The sequence below is a fragment of the Montipora capricornis genome, chromosome 10, assembly GCF_036669925.1.
Source record: "Montipora capricornis isolate CH-2021 chromosome 10, ASM3666992v2, whole genome shotgun sequence".
In the NCBI taxonomy this organism is placed as follows: domain Eukaryota; kingdom Metazoa; phylum Cnidaria; class Anthozoa; order Scleractinia; family Acroporidae; genus Montipora; species Montipora capricornis.
This window is the reverse complement of record NC_090892.1, coordinates 19,743,272-19,760,771: the sequence shown is the minus strand read 5'-3', so window position 1 is coordinate 19,760,771 and position 17,500 is coordinate 19,743,272. Positions and strand designations below refer to the sequence as shown.

Below are 17,500 nucleotides of genomic sequence, written 5' to 3'. Positions count from 1 at the left end.
TTGTTGATCACATAAGTGAAAACCAACAATAAAGCTTTTTTCTTCTCTTTGTCATTTTACAAAAATGTAACTAAAGATAAGTATTTTCATCTTAACGAAACAATTTATTTCCAAGAAATGGTGATAACAGTTTGGCTGATAACGTCTGCGGCTGAGACATCGTCCGAAAAATGGCTACTTGGCCGAGAAGTGAAGCTTGGGGGGCAAACAGGACGCAGACAGGGGTTATTCCGTGATATTAAACCCTCCAGTTTAAACCACGTGGCGTAAAGTACCCAATAGAACTGCGCGAAAATTAATGGGTAGGTTATACTTCGTACTATCTGTAGTACCTTATTTTTGAGGCATCTTTGGTTGTGGGATCGTAAAACACTGAGAAGAGTGTAAGCCTTTTCCTGAAAAATGACAAACCTCAGTTAATTTGACAGTTTCAGCTTAAACTATTTAAATTTTAAATTTTAAGTGTGCAAGATAAAAACCAGCCTCCTTTGCATGCGTAATGATATTTATCCTCTAAACCAAGATATGTTCTTGAGGCTTGGATCTAACAAACCCAGCTACTGGTAACAGCTCATCCGTGACGTCAAACTATTACACAGCGTGAGTGAGTAAGTGAGTATTGGACAGGAAGTTGCTTGCAATCGAGGCTAATGCAGGGGAAAATATTATTCTTAATTGTCAATTTGCTCCAAGTGAAGTCGGAAACTGAAAGCCTGATAGGGATCATGGGAAATAAGCATATTATTTCTTTTAAAAGCCGAACTCCGATGTCTGGACTCGAAGGACTCAGACCAGGGAAAGTTTGATTAATAACCCCTTCACTAAACCACGAGACTACCACATAGCTAACTGCCAGAATATTATTATTTTTAATATATCAATATTTTTTTCTTCCGAATGCCGCCGTAAACGTGTATCGTCACCCGATAAGAAACAAGTTAAAACAGAAAAAAATGTCGGTTACCAAAGCTCAAGAGAAAGATAACCATTTTAAAATCAACCCCTATTCAGCAATGATTTCGTTCACACTAATTAGTGTTGGTAAATAATCGGCACAATTGTCAGCTAGCTGATATTTGGTGGTTACATGGATAGAAACAATTCCTTCAAAGTACTCCGGGTTCAAATCATGACCAAGGACTGGTTTTACTTTTTTCTTTTTATCTGCTGCAACAAGTCCTGGGACAGAGTAATGTAAATGGAGGATTATACGTATATACTTCATTTGGAGCAAACTGACAATGAAGGATAATCCTTTATTTGAGGAAGCGATCATGTTGATTAGCCTCCATTGCAAGCTAGTTCCAGTCCAATGCTGAGAATACCAATACAGTCTATTAGATGCACGCTGATTTCAATAAGCGTCACGAAGTGTCCCCTTTTGCTCTTCTCCCCAATTTCATCATCATTCGTGTCTCGGAATACTTAACAATGATTCCACGAACGCGCGTTGGATATGAGTTGGCTACAACCAGTCTCATATCCAATAAACGCAAATGGAATAATTGTTTAAATACATTTTCATCCAATTCTGAACGTATCAGATGTTGTGTCCCGGGAAATTTCCCTTGCCGCACAAATTTTTCATCTTGCCTACACTTGACAATCAGTTTCCAAATTAGGTCATACGGTATATGAGCTGATAACCGAGATTGAGTGAACCAATCAGAAAGCTAGAAACGCAATAACCGAGGTCGAATATTTAATAATGACAATTAGTATCACCCAACTAGTGGACTAATGCAAATCCTGCATTTTGATTGGTTACTATTAGTAATAGTCCTTGAGTAGCGAAAAGCGTGACGCTTTCTTTCGTTTAATTCCCAAATAAATATTTCTTCGACTTGCATTTGCTAACTTTGTTATTGCCTTTTCTGTCCGACTAGTTGGGCGATACTAAAACAATTAGACCCTTCGCCCTCAAGGGCCACGGGTCAATAGCCCATTCGGCTTCGCCTCATAAGCTTTTGACCCGTAGCCCTTGCGGGCCACGGGTCTAATTGTTAATTAACGTCACAAAGTGTTGCCCAAATGCTGCTCCTAAAGTAAGGATAAGCTGCTGCATTTACCCTGACCTAAAAATAACCGTTATGCTAATCTTTGTCCTAACCTTATTGTTAGAAATAGGAAATGCTTAGACTTGTACATTGGATAGCTCTGCGGCAAGTAATAACTAATTAACAATTAGGCCCGTATACGTAGCCTTTGAGGGCGAAGGGCCTAATTGTTTTAGTGTCACCTAACTAGTCGGTCAGAAAAAAAAGCAATAAAGTTAGAAAATGCAAGTCGAATAAACATTTATTTGGAAATTAAGTAAAAGAAAGCTCCACGCTTTTCGCTACTCGACGACTATTACTAATAGTCCTCTAGTAGCGTAGCCAATTAAAACGCAGGATTTGCAGGAGTCTACTAGCTGGGTGATACTAATCAAACATAGAGAGAGGTGACCGCACAGAGCGTTTTAACCTACAAGCGGTGGGACAATCAAGTGACGGACACAAAAAGAAGTTTCCCCATTGCGGTTGTTGTCCTTTCAAGCGAGTTACTGGCCAGGGTTACGTTAGCTAAGTAACTAAACATTGGTTGTGCAACTAAAAAATGTTAGACGAAAACCTACAGGCCATTAATCCAATGGATATGCATGGATGTGTTTATGCGTACTTTCTTTGATTAAACCTAACGTCACGGTGGCCATGATGGTGGAAAGAACAATAGCGAAAAAGCCTTTTGGGAATTTGACTCTATCATTATGCAAAATTTGAGGTACATTTTTCTATTGTTTTGGCACCAACATGGACGTCTTATCACGTGAGTGCAATCAAAGAATACTTAGACGGAATGCATAAATGGCGGCCAAAAATGTATTCTTTTGTTTATGCGCTAATTAGACTGACTAGCCGCGCTCTCAAGAAACATTTCCTTTGTATTTTGTCCATGCAAACGAGGCTAGTCAGTTTAAAGAGCGCATAAACAAAAGAATACATTTTTGGCCGCCATTTATGAATTCCGTCTGTGAGATCACTCGATTAGGATTTATTAGATTCTAGAAATCGTAACGTTTAACAAGCTTCTTATTCGTTTTAATGCACTTGAGGAGACAGGTTCAAGCCAAAACTCTATAACTCAGCGCTCACTTAGTTGCATTTTTGTCTTTCATAACTGAGGAAGAAGTTGAAGGAGCACGTCTAATTTGGTAAAGCCCATGTAACTATTTATCAGTTCTTGACTCACCTCCTACTCTTCATAACAAGGTACGCCACCACGAGAACAACGATGATTAAGACAATGCCCGCGGCAACGCCAAGACCGATGTACACTGAAAGCAATGAAATGCAATTTGTTGACAATACGGAAACTAAAATGAGAACCTACAAAAATTATGTACGAGGGTCGGGGCGCAGCTCCTTAAACGACTCTCGTGATCGGTTCAGGAAACAATGGGCACAAACAGAAGCTCATCAAAGGGAGCCTCAATCTCCACAAATTCCTTGAGTCAACTCTATCCTGAGTAAATGTATCTTTAGGAACAGATTTCTCCCGCGACAAAAAATTCATATTTTCCTTGAAGCCGAGATAGCTCTGCTTTGATTGGCTTTTACAACAGCCTTTGTGGGCACGCTGAATCTCCCAAGGGAGATCAATTAAAATAAACAGGTGTCGGCTAAAACTTTGGTAGCTTAGTGTTTGGTTAACAAAGTTTTGAAATCCAAAGAAAAATAAGAATTGATTTTTTGGTCACAAGGGCACTTAAACGATTTCTAAAGTGAATGAATCTTGCCTGTCCAAGCACTTACTTGATGACTTGCTCTTGTCTGGTGTCGCAGCCACTTGCCCAGGGGTAGGCAATGGCTCTGCGAGAAAACACAAACAAACATTTACAACTTTTATAGTCATATGCACCCAAGCCGTGTAACAAAAGCGACAGGGAGGTTGATCTTGTTTATAAAGAGCACATACATGGAACATTGCCCTCCTTTTGAATTAGTTTTCTATCGCTTATAACCACGTTTGTACGTAACCGCTCGAAGTTCATTCCATTGCCGTGTCCACTACAATTGCCCAAGATGTATGCTTTTTAATTTTAGGACGTCAATTCCTAATCACTTTAAGGTCTGTAATTTATCAATACATTTTCACAACATCATTCAGAATCTACAGGGGGACACTTGTTTTGGGAAGTTATATGTTCCCCTCCTGTGCCATTGTTTTATCATGCTTCATCAGGAGCGCATGAGTAGGAGCTTGCCTCTCCCATACAAACCCTATGAGTCAGCCTTTGATCGTATCTTTCTATTTTTAGAACGCCACGAGTTATTCGGCTCTGCACACACTGTTTAGAATGGCCAATCAGAATAAAGTTTTTGTGGAACAAAGACAAAAATAGCAAAAAAAATGTATGCAAATTGTGCAAATTAATGTAAATTGTTGTAAATGTGAGTTTCCTGCTCAAGGATTAGTTCTAAAAATAGAAAGATAAGCGCAAAGGTTGACTCAATTATATAATGCATTGGGAGGCTCCTAGTCATGGGCTCCTGGCTTCATACATTCTTCATACAATTTGAAAAGAGATTTAGAGAAGTATGGAGCGTTTTCACTCACGTGACCAGAGCCATATTGGATTATTGAAAAAAAAAGAAAGTCTTTCCATAAAAATAGAGTTTAATTCCCGGAGAATTAGTTCGGATCACCAACATGGCCGCCGTGACATCACCTGAAAACACTCTGTAGGAAATCGTATGAACGCTAGTGATTTATGGGCACGAGCGATGCAATTTCAAAACTTTAAAAACATCACCAGTGACCACAAATCACATTAGGCACGAGCACGTTCATACGATATATTTTTTTTATTATATACTCAACAAAATGACTCCATCGCTGCGTTTCCATTGCAACTTTCGTATTGCACTCTTTAACCTATTTATGCATACATCGCTGACCAATCAGAAACGCGACATCCTGTTGAGTATATTTAGCAATTATTCGCCGAAGGCGAGATGAAGTGTAATTACATAAGTGATTATTTGAAAAATATGTATTTTCTTTAAAACAATCGATTTCTTCGTCTGTCACCTCGACAAAAGGGCTTACGGCCATTTCGAAAAAATGCTTTGGTGATTATCGGGTAATAATCACCTCAAATGCAACCAATCAGCACAGAGAATTTTCAAAAACCACCTATGTAATTATACAAAAACTGAATAAAGAATTGCAGCATCTTTCTGTTGCTTTCAAGTCTACGTCATTTGTTTCTGTTGTCCGGATTGGGCAACTTTTCAACCACATCGCACGAGACTTGCTACATCGACCAGACAAAAATCTCACTAAAACGACAACATCACTGTCTTATTCCAAGGAGCAAGGCAATGGAAGGTACTTACGAATCTGACAGCGGTCTCCGCTCCGATCACCAACACACCTAAAATGAGAAAGATTGCTATTATCCACACCTTCTCCAATCTCGTCCCCAGAGTCTGCTTTTCTTTTGTTCTGCACCAAAAACACGGACTCTGGCCACTTCCAAGGCAGGAAGTCCGCAAATAACGGACTTCCAGCTCGTCTACGCACTTTCAGAAATTTGAAACAACAGTGATTGTCAACAGTTACAACAAATGGACCTTCACTACGACTGCGCATAAATTGGAAGGGCAAACTTCTCAAGATAAAAAAAAATGGTCTTGACTTTTTACCGACTATGCTTTCACGAAAGTAAACACAATCTATCAATTCTTATCGTACCCTAAGTCCAACGCCAATTCAAGATCAACCTAAACCGGCTCCTTTGAAACTTTTCCCACGGATTGTCAAGACCAATTATGATTCAGGACAAACTAATTCACTCCACTCATTTTGCGAGAAATATCTGCCGCGGGATTGGCTCTCCTCTGATCAGCAGAGCACTGATCTACCGGCCGCCGGCAGCAACCATCAGGGTCTTCAAATTACTGAGAAATCCCAACCTCTGCAACTGACATCTGCATACCAAGGCAAGTATCAACACCCGAGGGTAGAAAAAAAACCCTGTTTAAAATTTGTTCGCAACTTTCATTTTATTTGTTTTTTCAAATTTCACGACAGAGCACGGCTGAGCTGCAATTGCAGTGTTCCCTTTACAAAGCCAGACCAAAATAGTGAGCAGTTCCTTTAACGCCGCACACAATTTTGTAAACCAATGTTGTGTCACGGGGTTTATCGTTTCCTAAAGGTTTTGAATGCTTAATCATTCGCAGATCTCGTTCCAAAGCCCGCATTCAGTTCGTTAAAAATCCTTCACGCGGATCTGAGTTACACGAACAAATGCTCTACTACCTGAACCAACCGTTCGGCGGTCTGAGGGGCCGGACATTCTGTCGCCGGCCCTTCGGGGAGCAGCGCCGGCGCAGTGGTGAGAGCATTTTTGTGGCCCGAATAAGCAACTTTCACGATACCGTCAACTGACGACAACTACCAGATTTCAGTTTGTTTTTCTTTTCTTATTTAAATTTTGTGTTCTTAATGGGGTAAAACAACAATAGCTCTATTAACTAGCACGAGCAAACCAAAACCTATAGAATTCTGGTTCTTATAGTCAAATGGCGTCATCATGCAAATGTCCTATTCAGGTCACAGTCTCGACGTGATAAGTGGGTCGAGGGTTTCCCCTCTCCTCAAAAACCAACATTTGATTTGATTTATGTTGATTTCAATTGCAATGTGCCCAATTAGTGCTCCAGCACTAGCAGACTAGACACTTAAGTCAAGTTTATTATTCAAGTTCATGCGCACAATAATGATGACAAATCATCGCCGTTAACGTCAGTATTATTGCAAATGTCAGAACGTACTTGCAGGCTTTTGTGCCGTCTTTCTTTAGGGAACAGCTTCCTCCGTGCAGGCAATACTGGTCAAAACATGCTGAAAAGGGGACAAGAACTACTAAAACGCCCTGGCAGAAATGCCATAGAAAGATGTTAGGGATTAAAAAGAGGAAAACTGAATAAGAGGAAATTATGTAATTTCAAAATTGGAGCTTTTGTTTCGTTGCGAAAATTTGTGGCAATGTAATAGCCCATTTCCGAGTTGCTGTATGCCTCAGTTTCAAAGCGAGTCCTGGTGCACAGCCATTCAAATGGAAATGAGTTGCGTATTCTTATGCAAATCAAACTCATTTCCCTAACAATAGCTGAGCACCAAGACTCGCTTCGAAACCGAGGCAAACAGCAACTTGGAAATGGCCCATTGTGTAACACTTTTTAAAAAATAAATTGCTTGAACTGGAACTGGCTGGAACTGGCATAAATGGTTGTGATGGTGGAAAGTGCTATCCCAAGATATATCATCATTTCTTCAGCTATTGGTTGACTGAAAATTTAACAATTTTGAGCTTAGTGGACAGGACTCAAATATTCGAAAGTGATATTGGCTGAGGGTGACCTTCGATTCTGGTACAAATATGCTATCCATGGCTGCTTATCAAGAATAAAAATTTTCGGCAAGTGTTTTATTGCTTTGCCTTCTGGCTTGATACCGTAGAATGTTATTTCTTAATTTACTTGTCTTTCCGCTTTGGATTTCCGTGTTATATAAAATAATTTTTTTGTTAAATTGTGTTTGTGTTGTCATTCGGCTTTTTTTTTTTTTTGGCAGTATTAAAGTTCCTTACCTCCACAACTGAAGTTAATCTGGTCGTCAGGGTAACCGCAGGACCGACTTCTATTACAAATGACTTCTTCACTAGCACATGAACTAGAGCACGGCTGCAGGGGGGGATTCTGGCCCGTACAGTTGTTTGGATCATTACCCGTCTTGCATTGCTTTCCCGTAAACGCAAATGGACAACTGTGGAAACAAATTATCACCATGTTATCAAATACAGATGACATTGACTTAAATTTTTTTTCCAGGGATAAATGTCATAACTTGCTTCAACTAGTGATAATTAAATATTTGTCCGTTCTTTCCTTATTTTATCAAATTTTTTTTAATTTAGTTTTTCCATAGCCAACGGGAATTGATGCTCAAACCGTGGTTGAAAAGATTCTAAGCAATTTTCTCTAGCTCCAAAACTGAGCGTAAAAGTAAAAACTCCTTTTCTTTTCAGAAATAACACACAAACAGCGGTGACAAACATCAGATACGAAACGTACCAAGCGTACGAAATGTCAAGTAAAAGATGATTTAAGTAACTATGCGTTTATATCTGATGTTTGTCACCGCTGTTTTACCGTAAAAGAGTTTTGGTTTGAGGAAATTGCTAAACTCAAAAGCGTAGCTAAGCCCTAAAATAGTTCTAACCACTTTTGGTGAATTAGAAAGGTGATGCATGATACAGGGGGAGGGGGGGGGGGGGGGATCCAGGATTTTTCTTCGGAGGGGCTGCACCACCAAGGAATGTCGTAGCTGACTTATGACGTTTTTTTGCTGTATTAGAAAGCCGCAGGTCTAACGGGGGTGGGAGGAGGCACCCCTGCACCCTCAACGGCATCGCTCAGTATTTTTAACCAAATAAATGCAGTCAAAGACATGCAAGTTCGTTCTGATGGTCACTTACAGACAAACTCTGAAGCCATTCTTATCAAATGTACATAAGCCATCATTGACGCAGAAGTCATTTGTCGTGCAATCTGCAAACAAAAACAAATGTGATGACTGGAGTGAATTCTAAGGCCCCGAGCTAGAAAGCTTTCCTATTTTCAATCAAGATGTATCACAAGTAAAGAAATGTTCCAACATCAACTACTTTCTCTGTGTTCTATAAAGAAAATGGTGAACTGTTTTCCGGCACGCTTCCTACTCGTACTACGATGCATACCCGGAAAAATCCGAGTGCTTACGAAGAGCAGTCGAAGCTATGACCCATCCTATTAGTAATTTCAATGGTCCACCATATTTTTCTAGTGAGAGTTAGATAAACGAGAAATTCGTCCTGAAGACCGCAAAAATAATTCTTTACCGGAAAGAAAATTCTCAAGGGAAGAAAACAATTCTTACAATTGTTGTAGAGTACGAGGTGAATTTTTGCCTAGGATATTTCAGACTTTACCCTAGCCTATTTTTTCTCAAATTAAATTCAATATATTTCAAAGCCTTGAAGTGGTACTGTGATAAAAAAAAAATCATTTTTTTCTCAAGATTTTGTAAGTGTACATGTGTTTGAGCTTTGACTTTTATGCAAAGGCTGCCGGTTTACTTTGAGTGTAAGTTTTAGATTTCACGGTCCGCCTTTACGCACGTTCAAAAGCCTGACCGACTGGACCTCAGAGGGTTAGAACTAGGGAAAAGTGACGTGATTTACATAAATAGCGCCCAAATTTGAATAACAATACTGTATACATCCTTAGCCTCGTGTTTATGTTTCAAGACAAAGGATTTTTTTCATGAATGTGAGGCTAAGGATGTATCAAGTATTGTTATCAAGTTATTATATATGCAAAACACGAGTTTTAAAATCTGAAAGCCCGAACTCCCGTGCTGCATATAGAGCGTTTTCACTCACGTGACCAGCAGCCATATTGGATTATTTGCATGAAAATAGAGATAAATTCCCGGAGGATTAGTTTGGCACACCAATATGGCCGCCATTTCTTTGGTTTGGAACACCAACATGGCCGCCGTGAGGTCATGTGAAAACGCTCTATTAATTCAGTCGCGTAAAAACGCATTCCATTCTTCAACTAGTGAGCCTTTGACGTCACTTTCTCCTCGATCCAGCTCTCTCGAGACTTTAATGTTAGTAATGGCGGACCCGCATTGAAAAGGAAAATTCCAGTTAAAATAAACAGGTGTCTTTCTGAAATTAAGGCTTAAAACTTGGGTCACTTAGCGCTTAGTTAACATTCTTTGAAATCCAACGGAAAAAAAGATTTGATTTTTTTTAATCAGTACCACTTTAAGAAGAGGACCCAATTCAGAAACATCAAACAAGTTTTGCACTTAACAACATGGAGATTTTCGATCATTGGAGATATAAACGTTCCTTCAGCTTTAACGACAGGAAAATCTGGCTTGAACGTTAACAGGACTTGAACGGATGACCTCTGAGATATCAAGCCTGTTTCTCAGAAGCCCCTAAAACCTTACTCTCCCGGAAAGCAATTGTGCAACTAAGATCCGCTTATCCTGGAAAGCTGCTCTTTTGACATGTTTTCATGACCTGAAACGTTTTTCTTCTGAAAACACAAGTTTGTTGAAGTTTCTATGTGTTCTGCTAGATCAATATCACTTTGCAGCCCTCACAATAGGCTCGACCCAGTCCTCTCATAGAACTACGGTTTTCGAAATCCGTCATAAATATCGGGAAAAATTAATACCTTAACAATTCATTGTAAATCGCGGATTTTACCAATTGAGAAGATCTTTTTCGATGTGCTTTAAAAATATTTAGATTTTGAAAAAGTACCGTAAAATTACATACAAATCAGTCCTAAACGTACGAATGTTGTAATGTTCAGGGAGTAGAAGCTAATCAGTATTGTCCGCATTGAGAGTTGATTGTTAAGTATGCTAAGATTCCAGGCCCCAGTTGTTCGAAAGGGTGGATAGCGCTATCTACCGGATAAATCGGACTATCTATTGGATAACTCAATTGGTTTTGCTAGTGTTTATCCGCTGGATAGTGATTTCTCCGGTGGATAGCGTTATCCACCCTTCGAACAACTGAGGCCAGTACGCTACGAGTCCGAACATTCTGTTGGTCCTGACAGTCGAAAGCTCATTCTTGAGCATTTTCTTTTTTAAATTAACACAAACTAAAATCATAGGTTAAAATCATGTAACTAATCGTTTAATCTTGGTTAGTGGAAACACAGCAGGTATTAACTAACCTCCACAATATTTTTGGACCTCACTCGCGCTATAACCACAGCTATTTTTCATGTCACAGAATTTTGTTATAGTCTCACATTTCTTGTTACATGCGACTTGCAATTCAGGACACACAACCCTTTCGCATTGCTTGCCGGTGAATTTCGATGTACATCTGAAATGCAAACAATGCCGTGTTACAATAAGCAGTAAGGCCCGTTTTAAACGTCGCATTTCACATGTGCCGATTCTAATGCAAATGAGAAAAATATATTGTTTTCGCTCATTTGCATTAGGTTCGGCTCATGTGAAATGCGACGTTTAAAACGGGTCTAAAGAAAATGAATCGGAGACAAAAACGGTGGAGCGCCAAGACCAAAAACGTGACCATGAAACCAGTGCTTTTCGTCGTTTAGTATGGAGAGCCACAACTTTCGGCTTTTACTTCGTGTAGAAGACACACATGACGTAAAACAATAGAACAAAAATCGTGAAACAATACCTAATCAGAATTCTAAACACAACATATTCATCGAACCTCGTCACCTAATGACAAAACCACACCACAAGACAAAACTTTAAGACCAAAATAATAAAGATTACATAAGAAAGGCATGGCTTTCCATAGATAAGTTTGGTTACTCTCGAGAAACAGAGCGTGGTTGCCACTGATTTCGTGACCAAGTCGTTACAACAATAGCGCTCGGGGTCGGTGTAGTCTTTTTCTTAAGCAGCAGTAACTTCACAACCCTCCTACATATTTACCTCTTGACGGACAATTTAGTTCCTTTGTTCGTTTTGTTTGGGCTGACCTCGACTGAATCTCCTTCCTCGCTCTTCCGTTAGCAAAACTAAGGCCATTTTTTCCATTCTTGAAAACTGAGTTTTCGGAGGGAAAATGCTTTTAAGGCAACACGGTACGTTAGAGAAAGGCAAATGATTATTGTAGCGGTATTCGCGAGTATTATCGTTAACTTTTCGAAGTTGACCGTATTTCGTCCTTTTTCATATTTATGATAACTTTTCCGCAAAGGCACTGTTGCAACATTATAAATCGAGGAGCTTAGCCTTACTTGCAAACTGGATTTCCTTGCCCATCCTTTACGCAGGTTCCTCCATTGAGACAGTAATTGTCTGTACACTCTGGCATAATTAAGAAAAAAATGAAATAAAATTATAATCAAGGCATTAGCTTCGACACTACTCTCTTTCCAGAAATTGAAGTAACCTTCAGTACCTAAAAGCGAGGGAGATTATCTTTCGAGATTTCCCGGGCCTGGCCAAGACTTGCTAATGTCATTTAGGTTTCGCTCCTGAGATTTTTAAAGATTCTACTGTGTATCTATATAGATATTACGAAGCCTCAAGGATCAAACTTTCTTGCAAATGAAAAGATACTCCTCACACCTGATCTAAATGCAACAATTTAACCACAGCACAATCACCCAGAATTCCATTGCGTAGTTCAGCGGTCAAGGCAACACAAGACTCAGTTAGCAGAGATCAGGGTTCGCCTTCCACAATGATGTCAGGGAATTGATTCGCGGAATTGACGACATACGGGGGTTGATTTTGCTTGTTCTCTTCTCTTCTCCGAGAAGGTCTTTTCCGGAAACTTCGGTTTTCGCCTCTCATCAAAATCCAACTTTTGATTTAGCTTTAATTTCATGCCATTGCATTGGATTTACAGTCGTCCCAATATGAATAAGACTTGTGCCCAGCTTGGTGAGCTTGAGACTAAAGACGCCATCATCAACTCATCGTCGTCATCACCAATTTAAATCTATCATCATTAAAAATCTACGAAACCGTTCTCACCTTTGCAGAGCTCGACGTACTCCGCGGGGCTGAGAGAGCAGTTAACTTGTTTTCGGCAGACTTTCGACGGTTCGGCACAGAACCATTTGCCCACCCGGCATTGTACCTGATTTGTATCGCAATGACAATTTGTGCAGATTTCGCATCTTTCTCCAGTATAATTCTGGTAACACCTAACAGGTGAACACTTAACAATTAATAATTCATAGAGTTTTAACCACAATTTATATCATACTTGATCAAGCTACGTCTTTCCGGATACTTAAGTACGCAAATGCCTGAAGAGGATTATTAGAGACGACTGGGCAGTTAAAAAAAGTTTTACTCGCACCACTGATGAGTAGGTAAATTCACCTCACAATCTCAATGCACTGTCAGGCAAACAAGTATTGAGAATGCAGATTTGTATCAGTAAAGGGGTATTACTTGATGTAACACCAAATTCTCATGACTCGTAAAGAAAGTCGACAAGCTACGGCGCAGTTAAAAAAAGTTTTACTCCTACCACTGATTAGTAGGTAAATTCACCTCACAATCTCAATGCACTGTCAGGGAAACAAGTATTGAGAATGAAAATTTGAATCAGCAAAGGGGTATTACTTGATGTAACACCAAATTCTCATGACTGGTCAAGAAAGTCGACAAGCTACGACGGCTAGGTGAACAGCAACGCCACAAAGCAAGATTATCGAAGAGATGTAATTATGAATGGTGCCTCGGCCGTTTTCTTTACTCTAGCCGTCGTAGTCGCTTTAACTCAATTTACTTTCCAGATGGAAACGCGAACGATCATATCTTGTCTGTGTACACCAATTATTTTTAGGGATGACGCAGTGGTTAGAGCACCCGCTCCCCACCAATGTGGCCCAGGTTCGATTCCCAAACTCGGCGTAATATGTGGGTTGAATTTGTTGGTTCTCTTCACAGCACCGAGTTGTTTTTCTCCGGCTACTCAGGTTTTTTCCTCTCCCCAAAAACCAACATTTGATTTGATTTGTTGATTTCAGTTTAGTGTCCCAAATTAAAGCTCCAGCGCTAGAAGACTAGACACTTAATAAAGTTCCTTTCCTTTGCTTTTTTCGAATAGACTCAAAACACACATGTCGCCTTGTCCGGAAATCGAACCCGGGCAAAAAGGATGGCCAACCTTGAATTTAATTTACTTACACACAGTCTGGTCTGCCACGAGCGTCCAGTTGACACTTTCCATTTATACAATATTCTTTGGTACATTCTGCAGAAAGATAAATTTACTTTAACTATACTATTAAAATACGTTTCATAATTCCTTTGCACCTTTTCAAAGGTGGCTAGTTCACTTATTCTAGATCGTTTATAAATGCAGGATAAATTTTTAGCATTGTTTTTCTCGAAAACGTTTACTCACTTTGCTAGTGCTTTGTGATTTTTCGGCACACTTTTCGAAAAGTGTTGAAATGGCTTCCACAACAAATTAAAAATAGACCTTCCACGATACGCAAAGAGTTCTACGTCAAGAGCATAAAAGGAAAGCTCGTTTTAAAATCTCGTGCGGTACCCAGTCAGCATGATTCTCTAACGAAGTGGAGCTTTCTTACCACAATGGGCCTCGTCACTTCCGTCTGAACAGTCATACTTGTTGTTGCATTGCAAAGTCTTGTTGAGGCATTTTCTATCTCCGGGGCAATATATTTGAAGGTTATCACAATTTGCGTTGGCTGCAAGCGAAGAAGACAAATGTCATGTCTTTCGGATAAACCTGTCTGATTTCAATGAAGTGGCTCAACTTGACCTTCGCACTTCCATGTATTTCATGGAACCCGTTACAGACCATACATTACTTAGTAACCTGAACAAATGACTTTGTCAGCGAAACCTGGCAAACACACAAACTCTCGATCAAGAAAGCCGAGCTAAGGCGTATAACATTTTAAGGATACGGCGGCTATTTTGAAATCCATTGTTAGCTATTATGGGATTATAAGGGGGTAAGTGCATACTAATTTGCCCTCTTAGTATCCCATAATAGCTATTTGAAACAATGGATTTCAAAATGGTCACCGTTTCTGTGAAATAGCCTATTACTGTCTAGGGGCTGGCTGTTGATCGTTTTACAGAAAATTTTAGTTAGTACCACTGCTCGAAAACGTCAGAATCGCAATAAAATAAATTACAAAAGAATGGACACAGGCTTGCCATGAAAAATAAAACAAAACAAAACAAAACAAACCTAAAAACAACAAAAACAACAAAAGAATAGATTACTCACGGCAGTCTGCACTAAAACCTTCATCAGAGTGATCGGCACAATCAGGGACTCGGTCACAAAGGAACCTCGATGAAATGCATTGGCCATTCAAGCATCTGTACTGGGCGCGGGTACAAAACTCTGGGTTCACTGTGAGACACAAGAATATCGTTTGGAAGTTCACATAAATTACCTCACTTGAAGACTACTGCGAGGCATTGCATGCGGGAGGGGATACAAATCGAGTAGACATCCAAAATATAATTGCCAAGAAGACACATGATAAGTGTTTACGTGGGATGCTGACACTGGGTTTGCGCGTCTGTCGTCACAAAAAGGTGATGCCAACGGGAATGAAGGGAAAGAAATATGTAAACTGCAGAAATAGAAAAAAAAAACCATACAAACAAACAAACAAACAAACAAAAAGCAAGGGAAAAAAGAAGACGAAACGCGGAATTTCAAGAAGTCACCCACCACAGTACCAAACCCCACAAATAAGACCTTATTTTTGCGAGGAGCACAAATGTGCAGATGACGCAGGAGATGAGCACAGGGTCATCAAGGTAAATGGTAACAGAAAAGCAAAAGAGGAGTTACGGGATAAGCTGAACACTGCAAATCAAAGGAGATAACTGAAACCAACTCGGAATATAGACAAAAAGATAAGCCACGTGACCAGCCGCCATGTTTTTCAAACTAAATAAACGACTGCATTTGTATACAAAATGGAGTTCGATTCCTTCAGGAATAGTTCAAAACACTAACATGGACGTGATTTCTTCCTTTTTGAAAACCAGCATGGCCTCTCTGACGTCATACGCATGCGGTCTAATATTGAGGCTTAAAATAAACATTCCGCTAACAAGTTTATGCATTACTTTATACGTCTCTACGGTCAGTAGTTGTCATTGTGAGAAATCATGCAATAAAATAATACAATTGAATTATGTTTGCTGATACAGACAAAGCACATGAATAACAGGGAACAATGCCACAACGGAAAGCTAACGTTTTTAAAAACTCCAAAAGTTACAGCCTCACAACCACGCAACGCAAAACGTACCAGGAGGAGAGCAAGGTGTGAATGAGATGTCATCAATCGCAATGTCACTAGTATCGCTTGGACCTCGCTGAGCTTCAAAGATGACAGTAAATGACGTCTTGTTCTTGACAAGATCACTAAAATTGTAAACTCCTCTGAACCAGCCATCGCCCTGATTTCCAGCCTTCTCCCAAACCTACACAAAGAAAAACCGCAAGGGAGAGAGCATTTGGGCATTTTACGTTGACTAGATAACTAGAGAGAGCACTGTGGAAAAAAAGCATATTGCTGAATATGTACTCAAACTAACGGTACACGAATACCTTACATTTTCGTGTAGTAAGCAGTTTTAAACACCACTTCTTTCATTCGCAAAAAAGGAATAATTTGATTTCCTGAGGATGCCTAAGGAGAACGTTCGGCACAAGGAAAAGTATCTTACTATAGAATTTTGAAAAATACAGATCAACTACAGAAGTCACAACGTTGGTTGCTTCTTTTGATGTTTCCATCGCACGTGGAAACTAATAGAAGTTTTTCACGCCACGTTTTGCGCATGTATTCAGTCTGAGTGGTTGTTCCACTATGATACGAGTCCAGATAGTGTTTGCTTGCAGTTAAAGTCAGCTTGACAACTACAAATTGTATTACGAAAGGCGTGGCAAGGGACCTTTTCGGTTAAAAAAAAAACGGCTCTAACAGTAGGCTTTTAATCAATATTTTCCATTAGACATACTCCCGTCCTTTATACTACTCTTGCTCGTACTATTGTTCAATTGCGAATGCAAGAAGCATTAGATTTTCGGCCAAGTCTTGGGTAAGATAAATAAAGACAGCTAACTACAAAACAAAAACAAAGCAAACAAATACAATCATCAAAACGTTCCGCTACCTTTGTTCTTGCTCCAGCATCAGGCTCAACAAGCATTCTCAAAATGCCCATACCAGCACCATACATATGATAGAAAAAGTTCATTTGACAGTATGATTGAGAAGTGTTAGAGAAATGATATGACACTCGAGCAAGGCCTTTTGGCTGTCCGTATGATGCTTCCATGTAGAGGTACCAGCCTGAAGGGATAGAAAAAAAAAAATTCCATGAAGTTAATGACACCGCATGTCAAAGGATCAACCGACTGATGGTTCAGTGGATTATCCAATCAATCAAGTAGCGAGGTCTTTCACACTACGTGATCGGCGCCATATTGGTCGACGAAAACAATCGATTTCTCATTATCTCCTTTTATTTGTTTATCACAACATGATTTCTACGTGTTAGCGTTATTTCCTGTGTCGCCTGAGATCGTGTGAAAACCACCAGTTTCTAAATTTAAGAACTTTAAATAAAAACGTTACATTTTTATTTTAAAAGTCCATCGATCGATTAATAAATTACAGCCTTCCGATGTGATCGATGTTGCCGATCGAATGCCGGCCTCGCTGTCTACAAACGCTTATGTCGAGCGAAACCTTACTCAAAACAAGTCATCATCGTCCTGATCGACTGCCGAATCAACTTAAAAGCGTCTCAACTAAGATGTTCATTTTTAAGCGAGCAGGGGTGGCGCAGTGGTGAGAGCACTCGCCTCTTACTAATGTGGCCCCGTCAGGCTCGATTCATGTTACCG

General features: G+C 39.8%; 1 protein-coding gene across 1 annotated transcript in view; it reads right to left on the bottom strand.

Moving 5' to 3' along the window:
• LOC138018374 (MAM and LDL-receptor class A domain-containing protein 2-like) overlaps positions 1-17,500 on the bottom strand; it is a 252,304-nt gene that overhangs the window by 4,376 nt on the left and 230,428 nt on the right. The window contains exons 120-134 of the mRNA XM_068864996.1: positions 16,765-16,943; positions 15,894-16,068; positions 14,849-14,977; positions 14,178-14,297; positions 13,768-13,834; positions 12,601-12,773; positions 11,856-11,925; positions 10,803-10,957; positions 8,531-8,603; positions 7,643-7,818; positions 6,825-6,894; positions 5,382-5,419; positions 3,795-3,851; positions 3,232-3,316; positions 333-395 (exon numbers count right to left, since the gene is read on the bottom strand). Coding sequence (XP_068721097.1) covers positions 333-395; positions 3,232-3,316; positions 3,795-3,851; positions 5,382-5,419; positions 6,825-6,894; positions 7,643-7,818; positions 8,531-8,603; positions 10,803-10,957; positions 11,856-11,925; positions 12,601-12,773; positions 13,768-13,834; positions 14,178-14,297; positions 14,849-14,977; positions 15,894-16,068; positions 16,765-16,943 — 1,630 coding nt within the window. The remainder of the gene's footprint in view (positions 1-332; positions 396-3,231; positions 3,317-3,794; positions 3,852-5,381; positions 5,420-6,824; positions 6,895-7,642; positions 7,819-8,530; positions 8,604-10,802; positions 10,958-11,855; positions 11,926-12,600; positions 12,774-13,767; positions 13,835-14,177; positions 14,298-14,848; positions 14,978-15,893; positions 16,069-16,764; positions 16,944-17,500) is intronic.